This window comes from Ictidomys tridecemlineatus, chromosome 12 (genome assembly GCF_052094955.1).
Source record: "Ictidomys tridecemlineatus isolate mIctTri1 chromosome 12, mIctTri1.hap1, whole genome shotgun sequence".
NCBI lineage: Eukaryota > Metazoa > Chordata > Mammalia > Rodentia > Sciuridae > Ictidomys > Ictidomys tridecemlineatus.
The window spans coordinates 14,559,706-14,578,895 of record NC_135488.1 but is presented as its reverse complement, the minus strand read 5'-3'; the positions used below and the strand labels follow the sequence as shown (position 1 = coordinate 14,578,895).

General features: G+C 40.5%; 1 protein-coding gene across 1 annotated transcript in view; it reads right to left on the bottom strand.

The window, feature by feature from the left end:
- Positions 1 to 19,190, bottom strand: part of LOC144369510 (thymidylate synthase-like) — a 32,193-nt gene that overhangs the window by 1,609 nt on the left and 11,394 nt on the right. Inside the window, exons 2-7 of the mRNA XM_078029785.1 lie at positions 7,274 to 7,294; positions 5,642 to 5,715; positions 4,211 to 4,385; positions 1,503 to 1,604; positions 572 to 747; positions 122 to 193 (exon numbers count right to left, since the gene is read on the bottom strand). Coding sequence (XP_077885911.1) covers positions 122 to 193; positions 572 to 747; positions 1,503 to 1,604; positions 4,211 to 4,385; positions 5,642 to 5,715; positions 7,274 to 7,294 — 620 coding nt within the window. The remainder of the gene's footprint in view (positions 1 to 121; positions 194 to 571; positions 748 to 1,502; positions 1,605 to 4,210; positions 4,386 to 5,641; positions 5,716 to 7,273; positions 7,295 to 19,190) is intronic.

Here is a 19,190-nt window from a genome sequence, read left to right as displayed (position 1 = left end):
ACTGGAGCATGTCCTCTTTACTTCAGCATGACATCACACAGAGGGCCTGTCATATAGGAATGCTCCACAAATCAACCTTTGAGTACCAAGTTTTGAAAAGTATACTAGATATAATTCTTACCTGAATTTTCAGTGGCTCAATGTGATTCAGGTAAATATGTGCATCTCCCAAAGTATGTACAAAGTCACCTGGCTAAATAAATCCCTCAGAACAATCAATGATTTTATTTCAATTCCTTTAAACACATCACTTAAAAACACATTATAGAATATGTAGCTATCCCAAGGCTTTTGAAAAAAATAAAGAATTTAACCAGTACAGCTTTTGAGAAAAGTTAATTTAGGAAAGTTACAATATAGACAACCTGCGTGAACTTAAGTTTACATAGACAACAAAGGCAGGAAAGCCCGATGAAGGCTCACGAGGCAAGCCAGTTTATATCTGTCTTACGTATATCAGATTTTAATACTAATCAGAGACTGAATTCTCCTGCTAGTTTTTCCAAATTAAAGAATCAAAGAGCTCAGTGCAATAGGCTGGCTATAAGAGCGCTTTCCTAGGGCAGCTCACCTGCAGGCCCGTGATGTGTGCAATCATGTAGGTAAGCAGGGAATAGCTGGCGATGTTGAAGGGCATGCCCAGGCCCATGTCACCTGATCTCTGGTACAGCTGGCAGGACAGCTCCCCATTCACCACGTAGAACTGGCAGAGGGCATGGCATGGAGGCAGTGCCATCAGAGGAAGATCTGAGGAACCAGCGCAGAGGAGAACAAGGAGGGGTATATGGTTTTAAAGAGCACAGCTAAAAGCATGTTAAACCATTGGAGATCATGAAAAAAGCCATCAGGCCCCAGGGAAGTCTGCAACCCAGACCTTTTCATCATACAAAAATCAGACCATTGTCCTACCCCTTGCAGCAGTGGCCTGAAGCTGAAGATTTGTGCAGATTTATCTATGCTGAAGCAATGTTCTCCTATTCGAGCTGAAATTAAGGATCTATGCTATTTTTATGGCACCAGACTGCAAATACAGGAGGAATGAATTACTTCATTTGCAGGGACCACAGGATATTGGTGCCTTCAGCAGACCCTACTGTCTTCATTATAGATCCAAAATCCCATTCTGGGTAGACTTTATTTTTAACAATTGTGTTGTAAAATTATTAGTGAGAGTGGAGTAGTGGTGACCGGAAATGTCATCTGCTCCAAATAAAACGTTAAGATTTTATGTGTATTTTCATAGGCAATTTAAAACTCTTTTTTTGAAAAAAGTACAAGTATAAATGCACAAATTAAGATGCTCTGCTTTCAACCTGATGATCCGAGAATGAAAATGAATTGTGATTTGCTGAGGTTAACAACAAACCCCATGGTTGGGACGAGCTCCCAGGGTCCCACCTCTCCGGGTCCCACCTCCCCGTGGTGCCTCAGCAGTGTCACATGTCTTTGTTTTGTGCTGACCATACACTTAACAGAAAAGAGGATGACCAGGATGGTTTCACCTTTTGGGTTCCAGGCACACATGATGATCCTTCTGTCATCAGGGTTGGTTTTGATGGTGTCAAGCACTTTTTGCAGTTGGTCTACTCCTTGACCAGAATAATCTATAGAATTGTTAAAGACACATACACAAATTAATCAGAGCCTCTCATGGGATGGCCCTGCCATCATCTATTACACCCTTCACTCAATGTCCCTTCTTGACCCATGGTCACAGAACTCTGTGCAAATTTCTCATCTCTCTCTGGGTCGAGTTTGAGGTCTTAAGCTTCTAGTCCTCTGGAGTCATAGTAAAGTCTGTTTTCTATACATGAATTCCTTAAATATTTGTCCTATCACAGTGTCACCTCCTCCTCCTCCTCCTCCCTTCCTCCACTGCTAAGTGCTATGGTTTAAACATGGTTTGAGTGTGTCACTCAAAGGTTCATGTGTTGGGCTGGGGATGTGGCTCGAGCAGTGGCGAGCTTGCTGGGCATTCGCGGAGCGCTGGGTTTGATCCTCAGTACCACATAAAAAATGAAGATGTGTCCACCGAAAACTAAAATGTCACAGGGCACAGTCCCCACGATTAAATCTTGGTGGCTTATTTTATAAGAGGGAGAGAAACCAAAAGGGACACGTATGTGCTCTTCTCATCTCTTGCCATGCAATTCCCAGCTACCTCAGAACTCAGACTGTACGAAGGCCATCACCAGATGTGGGTCCTTGAGCCTCCAGGACCAGGAGCTAAATAAACCTTTATAATATTATCCATTTTGGGGTGTGTTGTTCATAGTTAAAACAAAAACAAACAAACAAAACCCTCAAAGACATATACACTTATCTCAGTAATCTTAGATTTTTCCAATGTTTCCCATGGACTCAGCTTCTAACCCACCAACCCTTCTTGTCACACTTTAACTGACACAACCTGGTTTATCCTTGTCCCACAGAACATATTGAGTCTGAAGTAGAATATAGCATTGCATACACATTCCAACTACAAAGGGACTATGGATTCCTTTCCACGACCTTGACACTAACTTAGCCACATTTCTACCCCAAACTATACTCGAGACTGAGCAGCTAAACAGGTATTTCCTATAAATATAGGAAAACTCTATAATGATTACATCATCTTTCTTTTCTCCCAATCCTGTTTTCTGGAGTTTGATTCCCTGCTTTCTTTCTGAGATGGAACTGGAAGCTGAGAAGTGATTTGTTAATGGAGACAGAGAGCTTCGGACTGTCCTCTAGTTAAAATTCCAACAGATGAGAAATGTTCCAGACCAACAGTTCTGACATCTTGTGGGATAAAGGCCTCTAACTGATCAACTCTGGATTGTACTAATGTTAATTTAAGTAAGAGTATTAACAGCAGCTATCACTATGGGCGGGGACAGGGTGAAGGGTACAGAGGAATTCTCTCTACCTTTTTTTCCCCCAATTTTCTGTGAATCTAATTATTTCAAAATGAAAACTCAGAATCAAAGATGACAAACTCCTCTGCTGACATCTAGCAGCCTGTACTCATCCAACTAAGTCAATACTTTTATGACTTGGCCCCTTAAGCAACAAGAAACACCAGGCAGGATGTAAAACCCCTAGCCAGGGGAGAAGCCTGACATCTTCAGGAAGGAGCCCTAGGTCAGCAATCACATACCAAGAAGCCACTGATAATTCACCTGCAGAAAGTCTGGCCTTGCGCATGCTAGACAAGCCCTTGTTGTAACCATTTTTAAGTATGCAATTCATCAGCATTAAGTAATTCCTATTGTTGTACAACCACACAGTATCCACTTCTAGAACATTTTCATCTTTCCAAACTAAAATTGCATACCCAAACACTAACTTCCCATTTTCCCCACAACCCAAGCCACCATTCTACCTTCTCCCTCTTCAAATTCACCCATTCCTAGTCCTCCAGCATTTTTTTTTAATTCTTGAAACTGCCAACATCAAAAAAGGCCTTATGACTGCACATAAATGCAGACTTAGTCTTTCACTGAGGAATTAACACCAGACCCAAATCCCTCCAGCCAGGAAATTGTTACTCCTGCATGTGTGCACACACACACACAAATACACCCTCAGGTGGTGTTTGCTTTGGCCACCCCTATCCTAAGAACAGGTGAGCTAGAAAGAAAGAGCCAAAGGCAGGAGTGGGAGGGGGGTTGGGCTCTGTGACTCAAGCAAATGGTGCCACTAACAGGACAGGAAATCCTGGAGTGAAATGTTTCATCCTTCCTCTATTCCAGCAGAGTGTGGGGGAGGGGGACCCCAATGCTATGCTGGATCACACCAACACCACCTACTGCACGCTAGAGGTTTAGTCTCTAGCTGAAGAAATAAGCTCCCACAGATGAACTTTCTTCCTACCCTATTCCCCAACATGGACAACAATCCTGCAGCTATCTGCCAACAAACGACACAGGATGGCACAGATAAGGAAAATTCCAAGAATTCATAAGAACCCCATAAATGCAAATCACCAAGAGTGTGATCTGACCTTCATGGGGCACTGTCTCTCAAAATGTCAAAGTTCTATATCAGCTCCTGGGACAGAACCCAGGACCTCACACATGCTAAGCAAGCACTCTACCACAGAGCTACACCCCGGCCCCGACGCTGACGCTGATTCATTATGCCCTAGACTTTATCCAAAACAATGGAGCAAACTCACGCTAGGAAGAACATTTGAGAAATCTGAGGAATTGCTCTGTCTCCTCACCTGAATCCATATCTTTGTATTCTGCCCCAAAATGTCTCCACTGGAAGCCATAGACTGGGCCCAGGTCCCCTTCTTGTCTGGTGGATAATCCCAGGCCATCCAAAAAGCCTCGAGATCCATTGGCATCCCAGATTTTCACTCCCTTGGAAGACAGTTCTTTCGCATTTGTGGATCCCTAAAGAGATGAGAGTATAACAGGCACACAAGTGAATTCTGAGCCATCTGGGTTGAGGCCCCCAAAGTCACCCACTACTCAGCCTCTAGCCCATGCTGACACGCTGGAGGGCGGGCACTTGATCCTGTCCATGTGAAGCCTGAACTATCTGTAAGCAGACTGGACCCAGTCCTAACTTTTGGAGGGTGGTGATAGGGTGGTCTGACCCCTTCTTTGGATCCATCTCTCCAATCTTTTCCTATAGGGCTGGGGGTGTTGTTCAGTAGTAGACTGCCCCTGAGTTCAATTCTCGGTACTGTTTAAAAAAAAAAAAAAAGACCTGAGATTTCTGAAGTTGCATTTTAGAAGTTCACTGACATTTAAAAACCAACACAGAACCCACCCCAAGAACACAGAACTGAGAAAGACTGAACTGAAGCCAAATGTCAACCCTTTCTAGGTCTGCCTGGATGGCCCAAGATCATATAAGCCACATCAAGAGCTTTATAGATGGGATCCAAATGTCTAGCTTGTCCTAGAACCAAGCCCATCTCTTCAGAGGGTTCTGGTCAGTACTAGACAGAATATCACTGGTTCTGGACCAGGACACTATACAAGGAGGAGCCTGGTGTCACTGCCACCCATCTCATGGCTCTCGAGCTCTTTTCCAAACTACCTACTACCTTTTGCTCTCTTCAGCATTCAAAACATGTTGAGTGACTAGCACATGGCAGTCTATGCTCCAGGTCCTGGGGGAACAACAGCAAAAAAGTGACTAATTCTTTGCTCTTGTGGAGCTTATTTATTTGTCTGTTATCCCCCTACCCACAATGGGGGCAGGGTGGAGAGGAAAGACTGTGGCATTACACATCAGATGTTCCCTCTCGAGAAAAATACAGGAGTCAGGGGAGAATTATAGTCTTTGACTGGGAGGCTGAGACTCACTGAGCAAAGACTTAAGGAGGTGAAGGAGTCACACTCCACGGGGGTGGAGGAGAAGGTTCTAGAGGGTGGGAAGCAAGTCCCAGAGGCCTCTGTGGGAATGTCCTAGTGTGCTCAAAGATAAGCAAGAGGGTTAGGATGGATGGTACAGAGATGCAGATTTCCCAGAGCTGGAAGGCGCTCTGATAAGGACTCTGCTTTTTACTGAGTAAAATGAGAACTACTAGGGATAATGTCTAAGGGCTGTGGGCCGAAGAGTTACATGATCGGACTCTTAAAAACCCTCTCTATGTTGAAAACAGACCGTCAACTTTCAACAGAAGCAGCTTCTTTACCTTGATAAACCACGGCAACTCCTCCAAAACACCCTTCCAGAACACACGTTTGGTTGTCAGCAGAGGAAATTCATCTGAAAAACAGTTGGCCGTACAGTTTGAACATGGGAACAGAGAACACATCTTCCAACCTTTCCTGTGGAGGAAAACTGTCCTGGGACGTAAATTCCTAGAGTGACCTTAGGAACATTCAGAAAACTGCAACTCCTGGGATCAGGGAGGAGCTCCAGGCTGCAAGGCAAGTCAGTGACACAAGTCACACAGGCACAGCCCCTCCTGAGCCCTGGCGACTACCGGACACAGCAGTTCCACACAAAGACATGGAGGATGCCCCTGTAGAAAAGGGAAAGAGCTATCACCCACTACCCAGTCCTTGTGAATCCTGTCACACAGGTGTGAAGGCAACACTCAAAATGTTTCCCAGGAAACAAGCAATTCCACCACTGTCAAGAATAAACTTAACTCAGTGCAGGGGAACAGATGTCACACGGGTGAAAACTTCAGAATAGTTTTTCAATATTTGTAAAGCAAATAAACATCAATTATTTTAGTGTACCAAAGCCAGCAACTGTTCTCAGAATGGGTGTCACGAGCAGCTTCCCGCAGCAATAATAACCTAGAACTCCAGTGAGACTCAGGTGGACGAGGAATAGAGAGCTGCTTGGCCTCATCTGCTTTTCTCCACCAAAGTTGACCCCATTTAAAGCTGTCCTGGAGGAGCAGGCCAGTCCTGGACAGAGGTGGCTGCCAGGCATCCCCAGAAGGCCAGCTGCCCTAAATCAAAAAGTGAGGCTAGGCCAGGTGTGCTGGTACAGGCCTGGAATCCCAGCTACTCAGGAGGCTGAGGCAGGAGGATCACAAGTTTGAGGCCAGCCTGGGAAATTTAGAAAGCCCCTTACTGAAATGTTATTAAAAATCGCATTTTAGGGCTGGGGTTGGGGCTCAGTGGTAGACTGTTTGCTTAGCACACATGAGGCACTGGGTTCATTCCCAGAACCTGATAAAAAATACTAAATACTAAATATTGTCCTTCTACAACTAAGAAAAAGTTTTTTAAAAATAGCATTTTTAAAAAGGGGGTGTGGATGTAACTTAGTGTAACATGTGTAGGGCTCTGGGTTCCACCCCCAGTATAAAAAATAATAATAATAACTGAGGTTGGGGTTTATCTAGGGCTTTGGGGTCCAACTCCTGGGTATGCACCTTGGTTGTGCATCACTGGAAGAGTGACTTAACTTCTCTATGCTTCAACTCACCACCTATAAATTAGGGATAGAGAAAGCTCCTACATCAAGGATTGTGGGTGGGATTTAATAAGGAATGGTTAACACACTTGGGTTAGCATTAGCCACCAGCAGGACGACTCTCACGCTGTCACATGCAGGGCTAGGCTCAGGGATGAAAGTGGCTCATGAGTCCCCAGGAAGCTGACAGCCGAGTGCTCTTAACCCAGCCTCTGGCTCCTCTCTGCTTCCCTCCTCCTCAGTTCCCAGAGAAACCCACACCCTTCACATGAGTTATATCCCTGGTTCCAGGTTGGGAGTGTTTGAAACTCCCACGTAAGACGGCTTTCCATCGGCTTGACCTGGGGAACCACCCAAGTGCAGCCACCTCATGCCACGGCCCCCTTACCTCTGAATGCTGATGATGACCCTTAGGAGCCAGAGGATGCTCGGTATCAAGACAATATCCAGGATCTGCTGACTGTTGTATTTTCTTGCTGGTAAGAGACACAACCCTTTAATAATGCGCTTCCTCAGTCTCTGCCCTGGGGGGACTGGGACTGTGGGTCCCTGGGCAGTGATGCAACTTCCTGTCAAGATGGGAAAGGGGGCTGGGAGTGGGGCTTAGTGGTGAGCGCTTGCCTAGCATGTGGGTGGCCCTAGGTTCTAGGCCCAGCACTGAAAAGAGAAGAGAGCAATGGTCTGAGCACCAACGAAGAAGTGCTGCCTTGAATCCGGAACCATCCCTACAAGTTTGCATCCAAAGTAATTACTGATAGGTAAAATGTTACTATTATCACTTTGTTAACTGTTTACTAAATGCCCATTAAAAATGAATAGATAAAGAAAATGTGGTATATATACACATGGAATACTAGACGGCCTTAAATAGAAGGAAATTGTGTCATTTGTGATAACATGGATGGAACTGGAGGACATTATGACAAGTGAAATAAACCAGGCACAGAAAAACAAATACTGTCTGATCTCATATGTGGAATCCATAAAAGTTAATCTCATAAGAGAGAAAAATGATGGAAAACAGGAGCTGGAGATGGGGGAAAGCATTAGTGGGGAAATGTAAAATGTTAATCCAAATGGACAAAATTTCAGTTAGGCCAAAGGAATAAATTCTATTGAACTGAAAGATGACCACAGTTTGTAATAATGTATATATAATTCAAAATGGCTAAAAGAATAGATTTTTAACATTCTCAACACACACACAAAATAATTTGGTGAGGTAATAAGTTTCAATTAGCTTGATAGACTCTTTGTATCACATATACAAAATATCACATTGTACATCCTAAATATGCACAATTATTATTTGTTAATTAAAATAAATTACCTCTTCAATGACATGTCTTTATGTTTGCCAATCTTTTTTTCTGCTCCATTTTGTTAATGCTTTCTTCTGCCTGACCTAGTTTTTGGTTGAACCCCTCGGTTGGATTTTTTAGTCCAATTGTTGGTCCCACTGCTCACTGATATTTTCTGTCTCTTTGCTGAAGTTCTCACTTTTCTTATGGGTCACACCTCTTACCTCAGGGAATACCTTTATGCCTATCTTTTTGAATCCTGGGGCAGATAAGTTATCTTTTCCTTTTCATTAGGCTTGGTTTTTGGAGATTTATTATGCTTGCTTATTTTGAATGTATTTTTCTGTTTTGTTTTTTTTTAATTTCCCTTGACTTTCTCTGTTTTTCCATGCATTGGATGAAAGAACCCCCTATTCCAGTTTTATTGATTTCCTGTATGAAATATTCCTCCTCAATTAGTCTGGCCACAGATGCTAGGAGCCACTGAATGCCATGCTTGTCTATTTGACCATCTTTGTTTATACTGCCCCCTGCAAAAGTAGACAGTATCAAGTAATGCTATCACCAAGAAAGAAGAAAGATAGAAGTCAGTCCCTTTGAGGTATACTTAGGGAGAGGTTGGTGTATTAGGGGTGTGTTCTAGCTTCTTTCCTTACAAAGAAACTGAAAGCCATAGTTATTACCCACATAGTCTCCTTTACAGGAAGGTAAAGGTCTGAAGAAGTTGCCTGCATTCTTGATCCAATCTGCACACTTTGAATCTCAGGACAGAGGTACTGAATGTTTGCAAGTTTAAAAGTTACCTTTCTATTCTTTGTGTTCTTAGAGGTTTACAAAAGTAAATCTCCATCCACTCCCACAACCTGGAGATTCAGGAGCCAGTTCCACGTGTGAAAACCTGCAAAACCTGTGACGCTGGCTATGTGCAGAAACAACTTCAAAGGAGAGACTGGACATCTGGAGTTATTAATTTCTGGAGCAAGCCAGGAACAAAGTTGAGGGGTGTATCCAGTTTTCTGCTGGGCAAGGGTCTAGCAGTTTTCTGCTAGAGAGACTGTGCTCTGGAGTTGTGGCTAAAGCAAGCCAGGGAGAAAAGCACAGGAGTGCCCACTTCCACTTCCAAGCATATTGCTTCCTTCCAGTGAAGTCCTTTCCTAGGACTTCATGCCTAGGAAAGCTGTGGAAGAGGGTGCAGGGAATGTTGTCTATTCTGACTTGGATGGCAGAGGCTTGGAACCTCTTTCCATGGACAGATTGCAATGCTGGAACTATGGCTGTAGCAATGTGGGAAGGAGCCACAGAAGTGCCCGCTCTCCTGTTCAAGCCAGGAGAAGTCTTGGACCTTCTTTGCTGAGGGAGCCTTCTGGTCTGTAGTTCCATCTGGAACAAACCAGAGAAGGAGGTACAGGAGTGCCTGTTTTGCCCTTCAAGCACAGAGAGGGTGCTAGCCTCCCTCTAATGAGGAATTGCAGAAATTTATCTCTGAAAAAAGATGGCGGAGAGGTCTAAAGAGTCCCATTCCTCCCATTCTTGCTGACAAAGACTTCCAACCCCTTCTCTCAGAGAAAATATAGAGCTGGAATTGTGGCCCAAGCAAGCCAGAGAAAAAAGAAAGCAGGTGGAATGCTTCCCATGAGCTTCAGGGAGTTCATTCGTTATTTTCTAAATAGGCTCCCAGATACTCACTTGTTGGAGGTCAGAAGTCAAGGAGCTACTGGGAAAGCTAGTGGCCAAACTGCTTCCAGAGTGTTGGAAGGTAGGCTGGCCCCAGGCCTGCAGCTGCTGCAGTTGGGATTTCCTTTCTGATAATAAACTGCTGTGCTCAGGGTGGGATTAGTGCATGAGTTTATCTCACTTCCTCTGTTTTTTGTTTGTTTGTTTGTTTGTTTGTTTGTTTGTTTTGTGTGTGTGTGTATGTGTGTACTGGGGATTTAGTCCAGGAGCACTCATCCCCACCCTACCCCTTTTTAAAAAATTTTATTTAGAGACAAGGTCTTGCTAAATTGCTTAGTGCCTTTGCTGAGGCTGGCTTTGAACTGGCTCCTGCCTAGCCTCCAGACCCGTTGAGATTACATTCTCCACCATGCCTGGATCACTATCTGTTTTGGTATGGGTGTTTTCTCAGTTGCTGGATGAGTTGGTGTCTTTTTACTGAATTAAAGTTCTCTCTTGGAGAGAACTGATCCACGTGTTTACTCCAGGTGTCTGAGGGAGGAGGATGCTTGGGGGCCTCCTATCTCACCGTGTGGCTCATGTCACCCAAAAAAAAATCAGCTTAAAAGCTCCTGCTAATTAATTGATATTCCTTCAGGGAGCTGAGAGGTGGCTAAGATTTATATCCTTTTCCATTTCTCAGTGTCTGTGTGATACCAATTGGCACCTCAGGATTTTTGTCTGTAAGTGAAACTAATAAGGGTGCCTAGCTCAGGGTGTAAAATACAGATAATGGATATGAAGTACTTAGCCCAGCATTCACATAGATGCCCAGTATTTATTTACAGATTGTCTTATCTGTTCAGGCTGCCCTAACAAACTGCAATAGACGGGGTGGTTCAAATCATCAAATCCTGTTATTCATGGTTCTGAAGGCTAAAAAGCCAGAGATCAGGGTACAGGCAGATTCAGTGCCACGTCTGGTTCATAGTAAGCCATCTTCTGTGTCCTCACATGGGGGAAGGGATGAGGAAGCTCTCTGGGTTCTCTTTTAAAGATTTTAATCCCCTACTACCTAATTACCTCTCAAAGACTCCTCTTCCTAAGACTAGCATCTCAAGGGCTAGGATTTCAACACATGCATTGGGGGAGATGCAAACATTTCAGTCCTTTGCAGGAATCATTATAATTACCCTTGCATAAATAACTGTCAGTGCTCCTGGGGTGCATGCATGTTTTTGATTTCTCTAGTACTTTGACAAGTTGAAATTAGTCCAATGCTTTGTAGGTATCAATATTGTTTACTAGGTGCCTGTGATGTCAAATGTTGATAGATGTGTCTGAGAATGACAGTTGGTTTCGATTTCAGGACACCTTAGTATTTTGTCCAAGGATGCAAACTTTGGAATACATAAGATACATTCTTGGAGATCATTGACATTATCACTTCAGCAGAGTCTCCTGCTTTCTCCCTTTGTCTCGTTCCTTCCAATTGCTCCTTTATGGTCACCTTCCTCATGGAACTTTCTCTTTTTGCCAAGCCCGGATAGATAGCTTTCAGGAAATGTTACCTGTGACATTTGGCTTATTTTTTCTCTAAGGCTTTACCTGTACTAATTATCTCTTTCCAAATAGATTTTAAGCTGTCTTAGGGCAAGGGATCACACCCAAACCATTCTTTATCTAGGACAGCAGTTAGCATACTGCTGGGTTTATAAGAGGCTCTGACAAAAGACTGGGTGGGTTGGTTCCCTAATGAAATCACATTGCAATTCTACATTTGTAGTTCAATTTACTTGTTTACTTGTAGTTCAGTACCCAAGTCAGTAGTTTTCTTTTTCAACTATACCACTGGCCTTTAAAACCTGACAATTATGTTTCAGAATGTCAGTTGCAGTGTGGAGTTTCTGAAACATTCCTTTAGTGGGATGAAAGAGTAAACAAAGCCAATGACTTCCTTTAATTGGAAATCTTTTGAAATTACAGTACATGAATCACCAGGTTGCCCTTAAGAAATACTGGATTTTTTGCAGTTTAAATGCTCTAAAACCAATACTTCATTAGCCTGACTGTCACTTCCATGTGTCTGTTTACACTGAAGAGTACAATGATAACACCAGTGACCTGAAATAATTGCCATGTAAGTTTGCTTCTGATGAAAGTTCAATTTTTGCTGGGAGCCGCCTGGAGCTCAACCCACTTCACTGACAGCAGCCTACAAGTTTATTTTTCTGGCCTAGTAAAGAGGAATCGGGAGCAGTTCAGGCAGACAACACTGTGAATTCCCTCCCTTCCTTCTGACTGCTTCCCTCAGGCATGAAGCAACGGTTCTGATTTAAGGAAAAAATAAGTCATGGTTTTACTTTCCTGGTAAGGCATAAGATGCTGATGAGAAACTGCTGATGGGCTGCGCTGGTCGCTGGTCATAGCTGGTCATGGCAGGTCAGGGAGCAGAACTGGGGAGACAGCCCTTCTGTGGAGAGATGCAGCAAGAGGGCAACACAGGACTTCACAAGCAGAAGAGAGCCACTGAACTAGAAATCTCTCAATAAAAAATTCAAACTCCCAAGTAATGACTATTGAACGCAAGAAACACATGGGGAACAGGGAAACGAAAAAGCATTGCAAAAATATACATATGACATGTTTTCTCTTGAGGGAGGCTTCTTCTTTCTGTTCTGAAATTCTTTGCAACTGAGTCTTTCTCATGTGTGGCTTATTTGTTTGCACCTTCAGCAGGCCAGCCCTGGGCAAAATTCCTAGAGTAGAAATCACAGCCTCCAGTGTCCTTCCCAGCTCCCTTATGTGGGTTCATGTTAGGCTTCCTCAGTGACCTCCTGCTGCTAGCTGGACACCCAAGTGCTGCTGTGTCAGTATGCTTCCAGATGTGCTAGTGCCTTTGCCCTTGGCTACCTCCTGACCCTTTCCAACCACGTCTACCCCATTCACTTTTGTTCTTTTTGAACCTATCTAAATTAGTTTAGAATTCTCCCAATTGCTACTATCAGAAAAATACATGAACTAGCTAACCCAAAAGGAGAATTCGTCATAAGGATGCAAGGCTGTTTCATGCACTTCAAGGGCTTAATGCTGCTTAGCTTCAAACACAGGCTGGAATTGCATATGATCACATCTCTTGCAGCTTTCTTTGCTGCTTTTCAGGATATTTGGTTCCTCCTCCTCCTCCTCCTCCTCTTCCTCCTTCTCCTCCTCCTCCTTCTCTTCCTCCTTCTCCTCCTCTTCTTCTTCTTTCTCTGTTTCTATGAAATATCTTCCTCTGTGGGGGTCCATGTGGCAAAGAAACAAACAGAAAGAAAAAACAAAAGCAACTAAGCATGACTGAAAGCAAAGTCCACCCAGACAGAAATCTGGGTGATATTTGTTGACTTGAAACTTCAACTTCATGAGAAAAATTGTGGCTTGGACAAGCCACCTCTGCTTCAACAACTGTTGAAGCTGCTACCTTGTGACAAGGTGGAAGGACCAATTGGTTCCTTCAGAGTGAAAAAAAAATACAGCAAGGTTTCTACTTTTCAACCCTGTGCTATTCTCCCCATTCATGAACTGGCTGAGTGGACTGGGGCTTCCTTCCTGTCAATATATTATGTCTCAGAAAGTACTCAATGGTTTTGTCATTTTTTAGTGCAGAGTAATACTCCATTGTGTATAGATGCCACATTTTTTTTTATCCACTCGTCTATTGAAGGGCATCTGGGTTGGTTCCACAGTCTAGCTATTGTAAATTGTGCTGCTATGAATATCGTTGTAGCAGTATCCCTATAATACGCTATTTTAAGGTCTTTAGGGAATAGTCCAAGAAGGGGAATAGCTGGGTCAAATGGTGGTTCCATTCCCAGCTTTCCCAGGAATCTCCATACTGCTTTCCAAATTGGCCACACCAATTTGCAGCCCCACCAGCAATGTACAAGTGTACCCTTTTCCCCACATCCTCGCCAGCACTTGTTGTTATTTGACTTCATAATGGCTGCCAATCTTACTGGAGTGAGATGGTATCTTAGGGTGGTTTTGATTTGCATTTCTCTGACTGCTAGAGATGGTGAGCATTTTTTTATGTATTTGTTGATTATATGTCCTCCTCTGAGAAGTGTCTGTTCAGGTCCTTGGCCCATTTGTTGATTGGGTTATTTGTTATCTTATTGTTTAATTTTTTGAGTTCTTTGTATATTCTGGATATTAGGGCTCTATCTGAAGTGTGAGGAGTAAAAAATTGTTTCCAGGATGTAGGCTCCCTATTTTCCTCTCTCATTGTTTCTCTTGCTGAGAAAAAACTTTTTAGTTTAAGTAAGTCCCATTTGTTGATTCTTGTATTTAACTCTTGTGCTATGGGTGTCCTATTAAGGAATTTGGAGCCCGACCCCACAATATGTAGATCGGAGCCAACTTTTTCTTCTATCACACACAGAATCTCTGATTTGATATCAAGCTCCTTGATCCATTTTGAGTTAACGTTCGTGAATGGCGAGAGAAGGGGATTCAGTTTCATTTTGTTGCATATGGATTTCCAGTTTTCCCAGCACCATTTGTTGAAGATGCTATCCTTCCTCCATTGCATGCTTTTAGCCCCTTTATCAAATATAAGATAGTTGATCATGGAATTTGCAGGGAAATGGATGGCATTAGAGCAGATTATGCTAAGTGAAGCTAGCCAATCCCTAAAAAACAAATGTCAAATGTCATCTTTGATATAAGGAGAGCAACTAAGAACAGAATAGGGAGGAAAAGCATGAGAAGAAGATCACCATTAAACAGGGACAAGAGGGGGAAGGGAAAGAGAGAGAGAAGGGAAATTGCATGGTAAAGGAAAGAGACCCTCATTGTTATACAAAATTACATATAAGAGGAAGTGAGGAGAAAGGGGAAAAAAACAAGAGATAGAAATGAATTACAGTAGATGGGGTAGAGAGAGAAGATGGGAGTGGAAGGGAAGGGAGGAGAAGGGGGATAGTAGAAGATAGGAAAGGCAGCAGAATACAATATACACTAATATGGCAATATGTAAAAAAGTGGATGTATAACCGATGTGAATCTGCAATATGTATACGGGGTAAAAATGGGAGTTCATAATCCATTTGAATCAAATGTATGAAATATGATATGTCAAGAGCTTTGTAATGTTTTGAACAACTAATTAAAAAAAGAAAATCTTACAATACAAAAAAATAAATAAAGATAATCATAGGGTTAAAAAAAAAAAGGTACTCAATGGAGATCAGAGCTGGTGGAAGAGGAAACCCAGGTCATGGAAATCATAACAGGTACTAGAGAGTTAGTCTGATGACCTGGTTTTAACTTGTTCTGCACGTAAAATGGTTGATTTTAAGGAATTAATAGCCGCAAGCACATCGTAGTCCTCTGCTTGGTCAAATCTGATTACTGGTGCCTCCAGTTATATAACCCCATAAGTGTTTCTTTTCTCCATGAACTGTGTTGCTATCTATTCATAATCTCTAATTTCAAATGTGAGGTCTAAGTGAATGTTTTATTTATACTTATAAAAATATATATTTTTACTTGGCAGGGCACAGTGCACCTACAATATGTATATGTCTACTTCCCTAGGTATTAACCAAGTTTGTTATTCAAATCCATATGTTTTTCCTCTGTTGTGTGTGCTTAATTTATCAGTTTCTGACACTCTCACTATGAAATTAGCCAATTGGTTTGTCAAAACTGCTGGACTGTTCCTTCCTACTTTTTTTCTCCCACCCTCAGCCTCTCTCTTTCTCATCAATTTGTAGAGTTACATGCAAATTCTTTTATTATCATATGTGCCTGGTGAATATTTCCTTTTATTCCTGTATGATGTGTCTTTTTATCTCCATTGGTACTTCTTGCTGAAATTCTGTGTTAGCTGAGAATAACATGGCTTCATCTGGTCATTATATATTGTTGTTACTCTTAAGTATTTCTCTTGTAAATCTTTTTAGTTACTTTTGGTATTTTCATATACCTTTTTTTAATATATGTATCTTCTAAACAGTATATGCAGAATAATATCTCACTTATTTATCTATTCATAATTTCTGCTTTCAAATGTGAGCCTAATCTGATCTTATTTTTTGTCTTTGTAGCTATAGATTGACCTACTTCAAAAACTTATCTACTGTCATCTGTTTCCCATCACTTTATAGACAATAATTAATTTAATTTAGCAAATTGAGCTTGTATGTTCATCTTTTTATTAATATTTTTGTTTTTAGAAAGCATCTGTAAGATAGTACTGCCTTTCTAAGGTTTCCTTTATTTTGACTTTGTCTTAAGCAGAGTTTATATGGGTTACAAACATCTATATTTACTTAAAGAATGAAGCTATTACTGTTTTCTTCTAGCATCAGTTGTTGCATATGAAAAAAAATTCTGTTCTCAGTCTAATTATGGTCTCTGCAAACACTTTGTCCTTTCTATCTTAGAACTATTTTTTTTATTTAGTTAGTGATTTATTTATTTTTTTGTTTCAATCCAAAAGCCATTATGCTATGTTTAGGTATAGCATCCACCTAATGCTTAAAAAACAACTGGCCATACCCATTTGGAAGATTTTAAATTCCAACTCTTCAGATATTATTTTCTCTGCTGTGGCCTTTGTTATCTTCATGGGGAACTCACTTTTTGTCTTTGAAAAAACTGTTTCCCTTAATTGCTTTTTAGTGCAATGTTAATGATAGTATCTTTAGGCACTGCCTTCTGAATTAGTTCTTCAGTATGAGGTTTTGATATATTAATTTTCTCACCAGCTCAGTTAAACTAGACTTAATCCAAAATTAGTTCCTTTTTATTCAGTGAGCATATTTTTCTCTTTCAAAAATATTTAATTGCATATTTTCATACTCAATTGTTCATATTTTATTTCTGCTTTTTTATAGTATTTCCATTTTTTAAGGGAAGTCATTTCTTGTTTTATGGCATCAAGCTTAATAAAAATACTTTTACATAATCTGTGTCAGGCTTTTCCAGGAAATTAATTTCCCCTGGAATGAATGGTAAGGCAAGGATCATACCTTAAATTTCTACATTTTTTATTACGTAGCACATGTTGGGCACTTAGTAGAGATTCAGAAAAAAATATATAGTAATTTAATATGTCATTGCTCAATTTTTGTCCAGTTACAGATGTTAAATGTTCATTCAGAGTTTAGAGATTATGATGTTCAGTACTACTCTTGTGCAATGATGGGAGTACTGACACTCGGAAAAACTGGTATCACTTCTCCAAGTTAAACAAGGACTCCATGACCAAGTTATCACTGGCTCTCAGATTACACAGCATCTGCCTTGTTGCCTTTATTCTATTCTGCTTCAAAATACCCATTTTTTTTACAACCATTCATTTTATCCCTAAACTTAAGTATCTCTCGTTCATTTTTAGAATTTTTCTTTTACTTATGCTCAAATTAATCAAATTCATCATCTAGAATAAATTTATAACCTGAATTAAATCTAGATAATGTGTTTATTACCTTAAAATAAATATCTTGTTAAAATTCAGCAAGGATAATTTTAGTTATGTTTTAATTAATCCACTCAATTATTTTAATAAATGTTTAATAGTGATTAAAGAAAGAAAATAGATCTATCATAGATTTTCAAGCTGTATCCTAGTCAACCTTAAAGATGTTATTTAAACACCAAGGTTTTAAAATATTTATGCATTAAATATGCTCACTGTCTTCTGTAACAGAAAGGATGTGGATTTTACATTTGATTTCTAAGCAAATTAATGATGCAGCCAGAAAGCATAGCAGGATATAGTAGGCTATAAAAAAACCAATTTAAGTAATTTGTGCAAATACTTAAAAGTTTTATGAATTAAATTTCAGACAAATTCCCCATGACAAGGCAACTTCCTCACAGAGCACAGCTCCAGTAATTTTGATGTACAGATAGGCAATTAAAAAAATCAAATTAAGAAATTAAGTCTCATGGGTCTAAATCAGCTGATTTTGTAATTTACTTTTTTCTATTTAAAACCAGTTTCCTGAATTAAATATGCCAGCATTTATAAAGCTTTTTTGCTCCCTGTCCTCCACAGCACATCTGTAATGATCCATGTTCTTCTCCTTTTAAGGAAATACAGTTGACTAGGCTAGTTGAGAATAAAAGTACTGCAGACAAACAGACCCAGGTTTTAATGCTAGAATAGCTTGTAAAAGCTATGCCAAAGTATGTAAGTGACACCACCCTTTAAGCCTTGGATTTCATATCTGTCAATCAGGCTAAGAATATATACTTGATAGTGTTATTATGAAGAGAAAAGGATATGATGTGTTGTAAAGCATTTATTTAGTACTCACCAAATGTTACTTAGCTCTTTCCAGAATTATTTCTTCTTTTAAACACACACACACGCACATGAACACACACATACCTTTTATATTTCTAAAATATTTTTACTGTTAGTAATGATTATTTACAATCTTTCATCTTATTGGCTCCTTATAAACTTATCCATAGAAGAATAATACAGTATTTTGACCTGGCAGTTTATATATGATAGAGTTTATAGTCTTGAGTGTTTCAGTTAGATACACAGGATGAGATATAGGATATCATGAGTAATTAACTTCTCTAAGCCCCAATTTGTTCATTCTTACATGGAAAAGGATAATGGAACCATATAAGTTGCTGAGTGAATGAAATGATATAAGCAGTCATTTCAGTGTATGCAACATAGTCAATATTCAGTTAATATGACCTTCTATAATTGTGACCATTATTATAAAACGTACTTTGGAAAAATGTATAAAGATGCATTTGAGAAAAGTGTACGCTTTCCTTGGTGTTAGAGTTAATACTTTGGCAAACGTCTTTAATGCTGTGACATTCAACTGTGAAAACCAATTATTACACAATTAGAAACCTCCTCAACTAGGGAAAGACTGGGTCATGTTTTTAAAACACCCACCAATATTTTCTGCCAATCCCATCTGTGACACAAATTAGAGAGACCCCAGTTAGCAGTTGTTGAAGTTGTTTTTTTAACACTGGTATCCATCTCCTAGGAGACAACCATCAGAGACTTGTGTTAACATCTTTCAAGTTGCATCTGGATATGACAAATATGTGATCCATTTATTGGTACATTTCATTTCTAGTCACTATGGCATTTACATTCCATTCTATCTTTAAGCCTGTTTGTAATATATAAATGCTTCTTGAGGTCTATGTCCATTTTTTAATGATATAAACACAAGGACAGAGTATGTTGGAAGGAAGTGAATAAAAAGAGGCTATTATGTCTTTGGCAATTTATATTCAGTAAATTATTTTTTGATTTAAAAAATTGATCTAAAATTTAAATTTTAGGTATAAATAAAAGTGGCTGTGGATTTA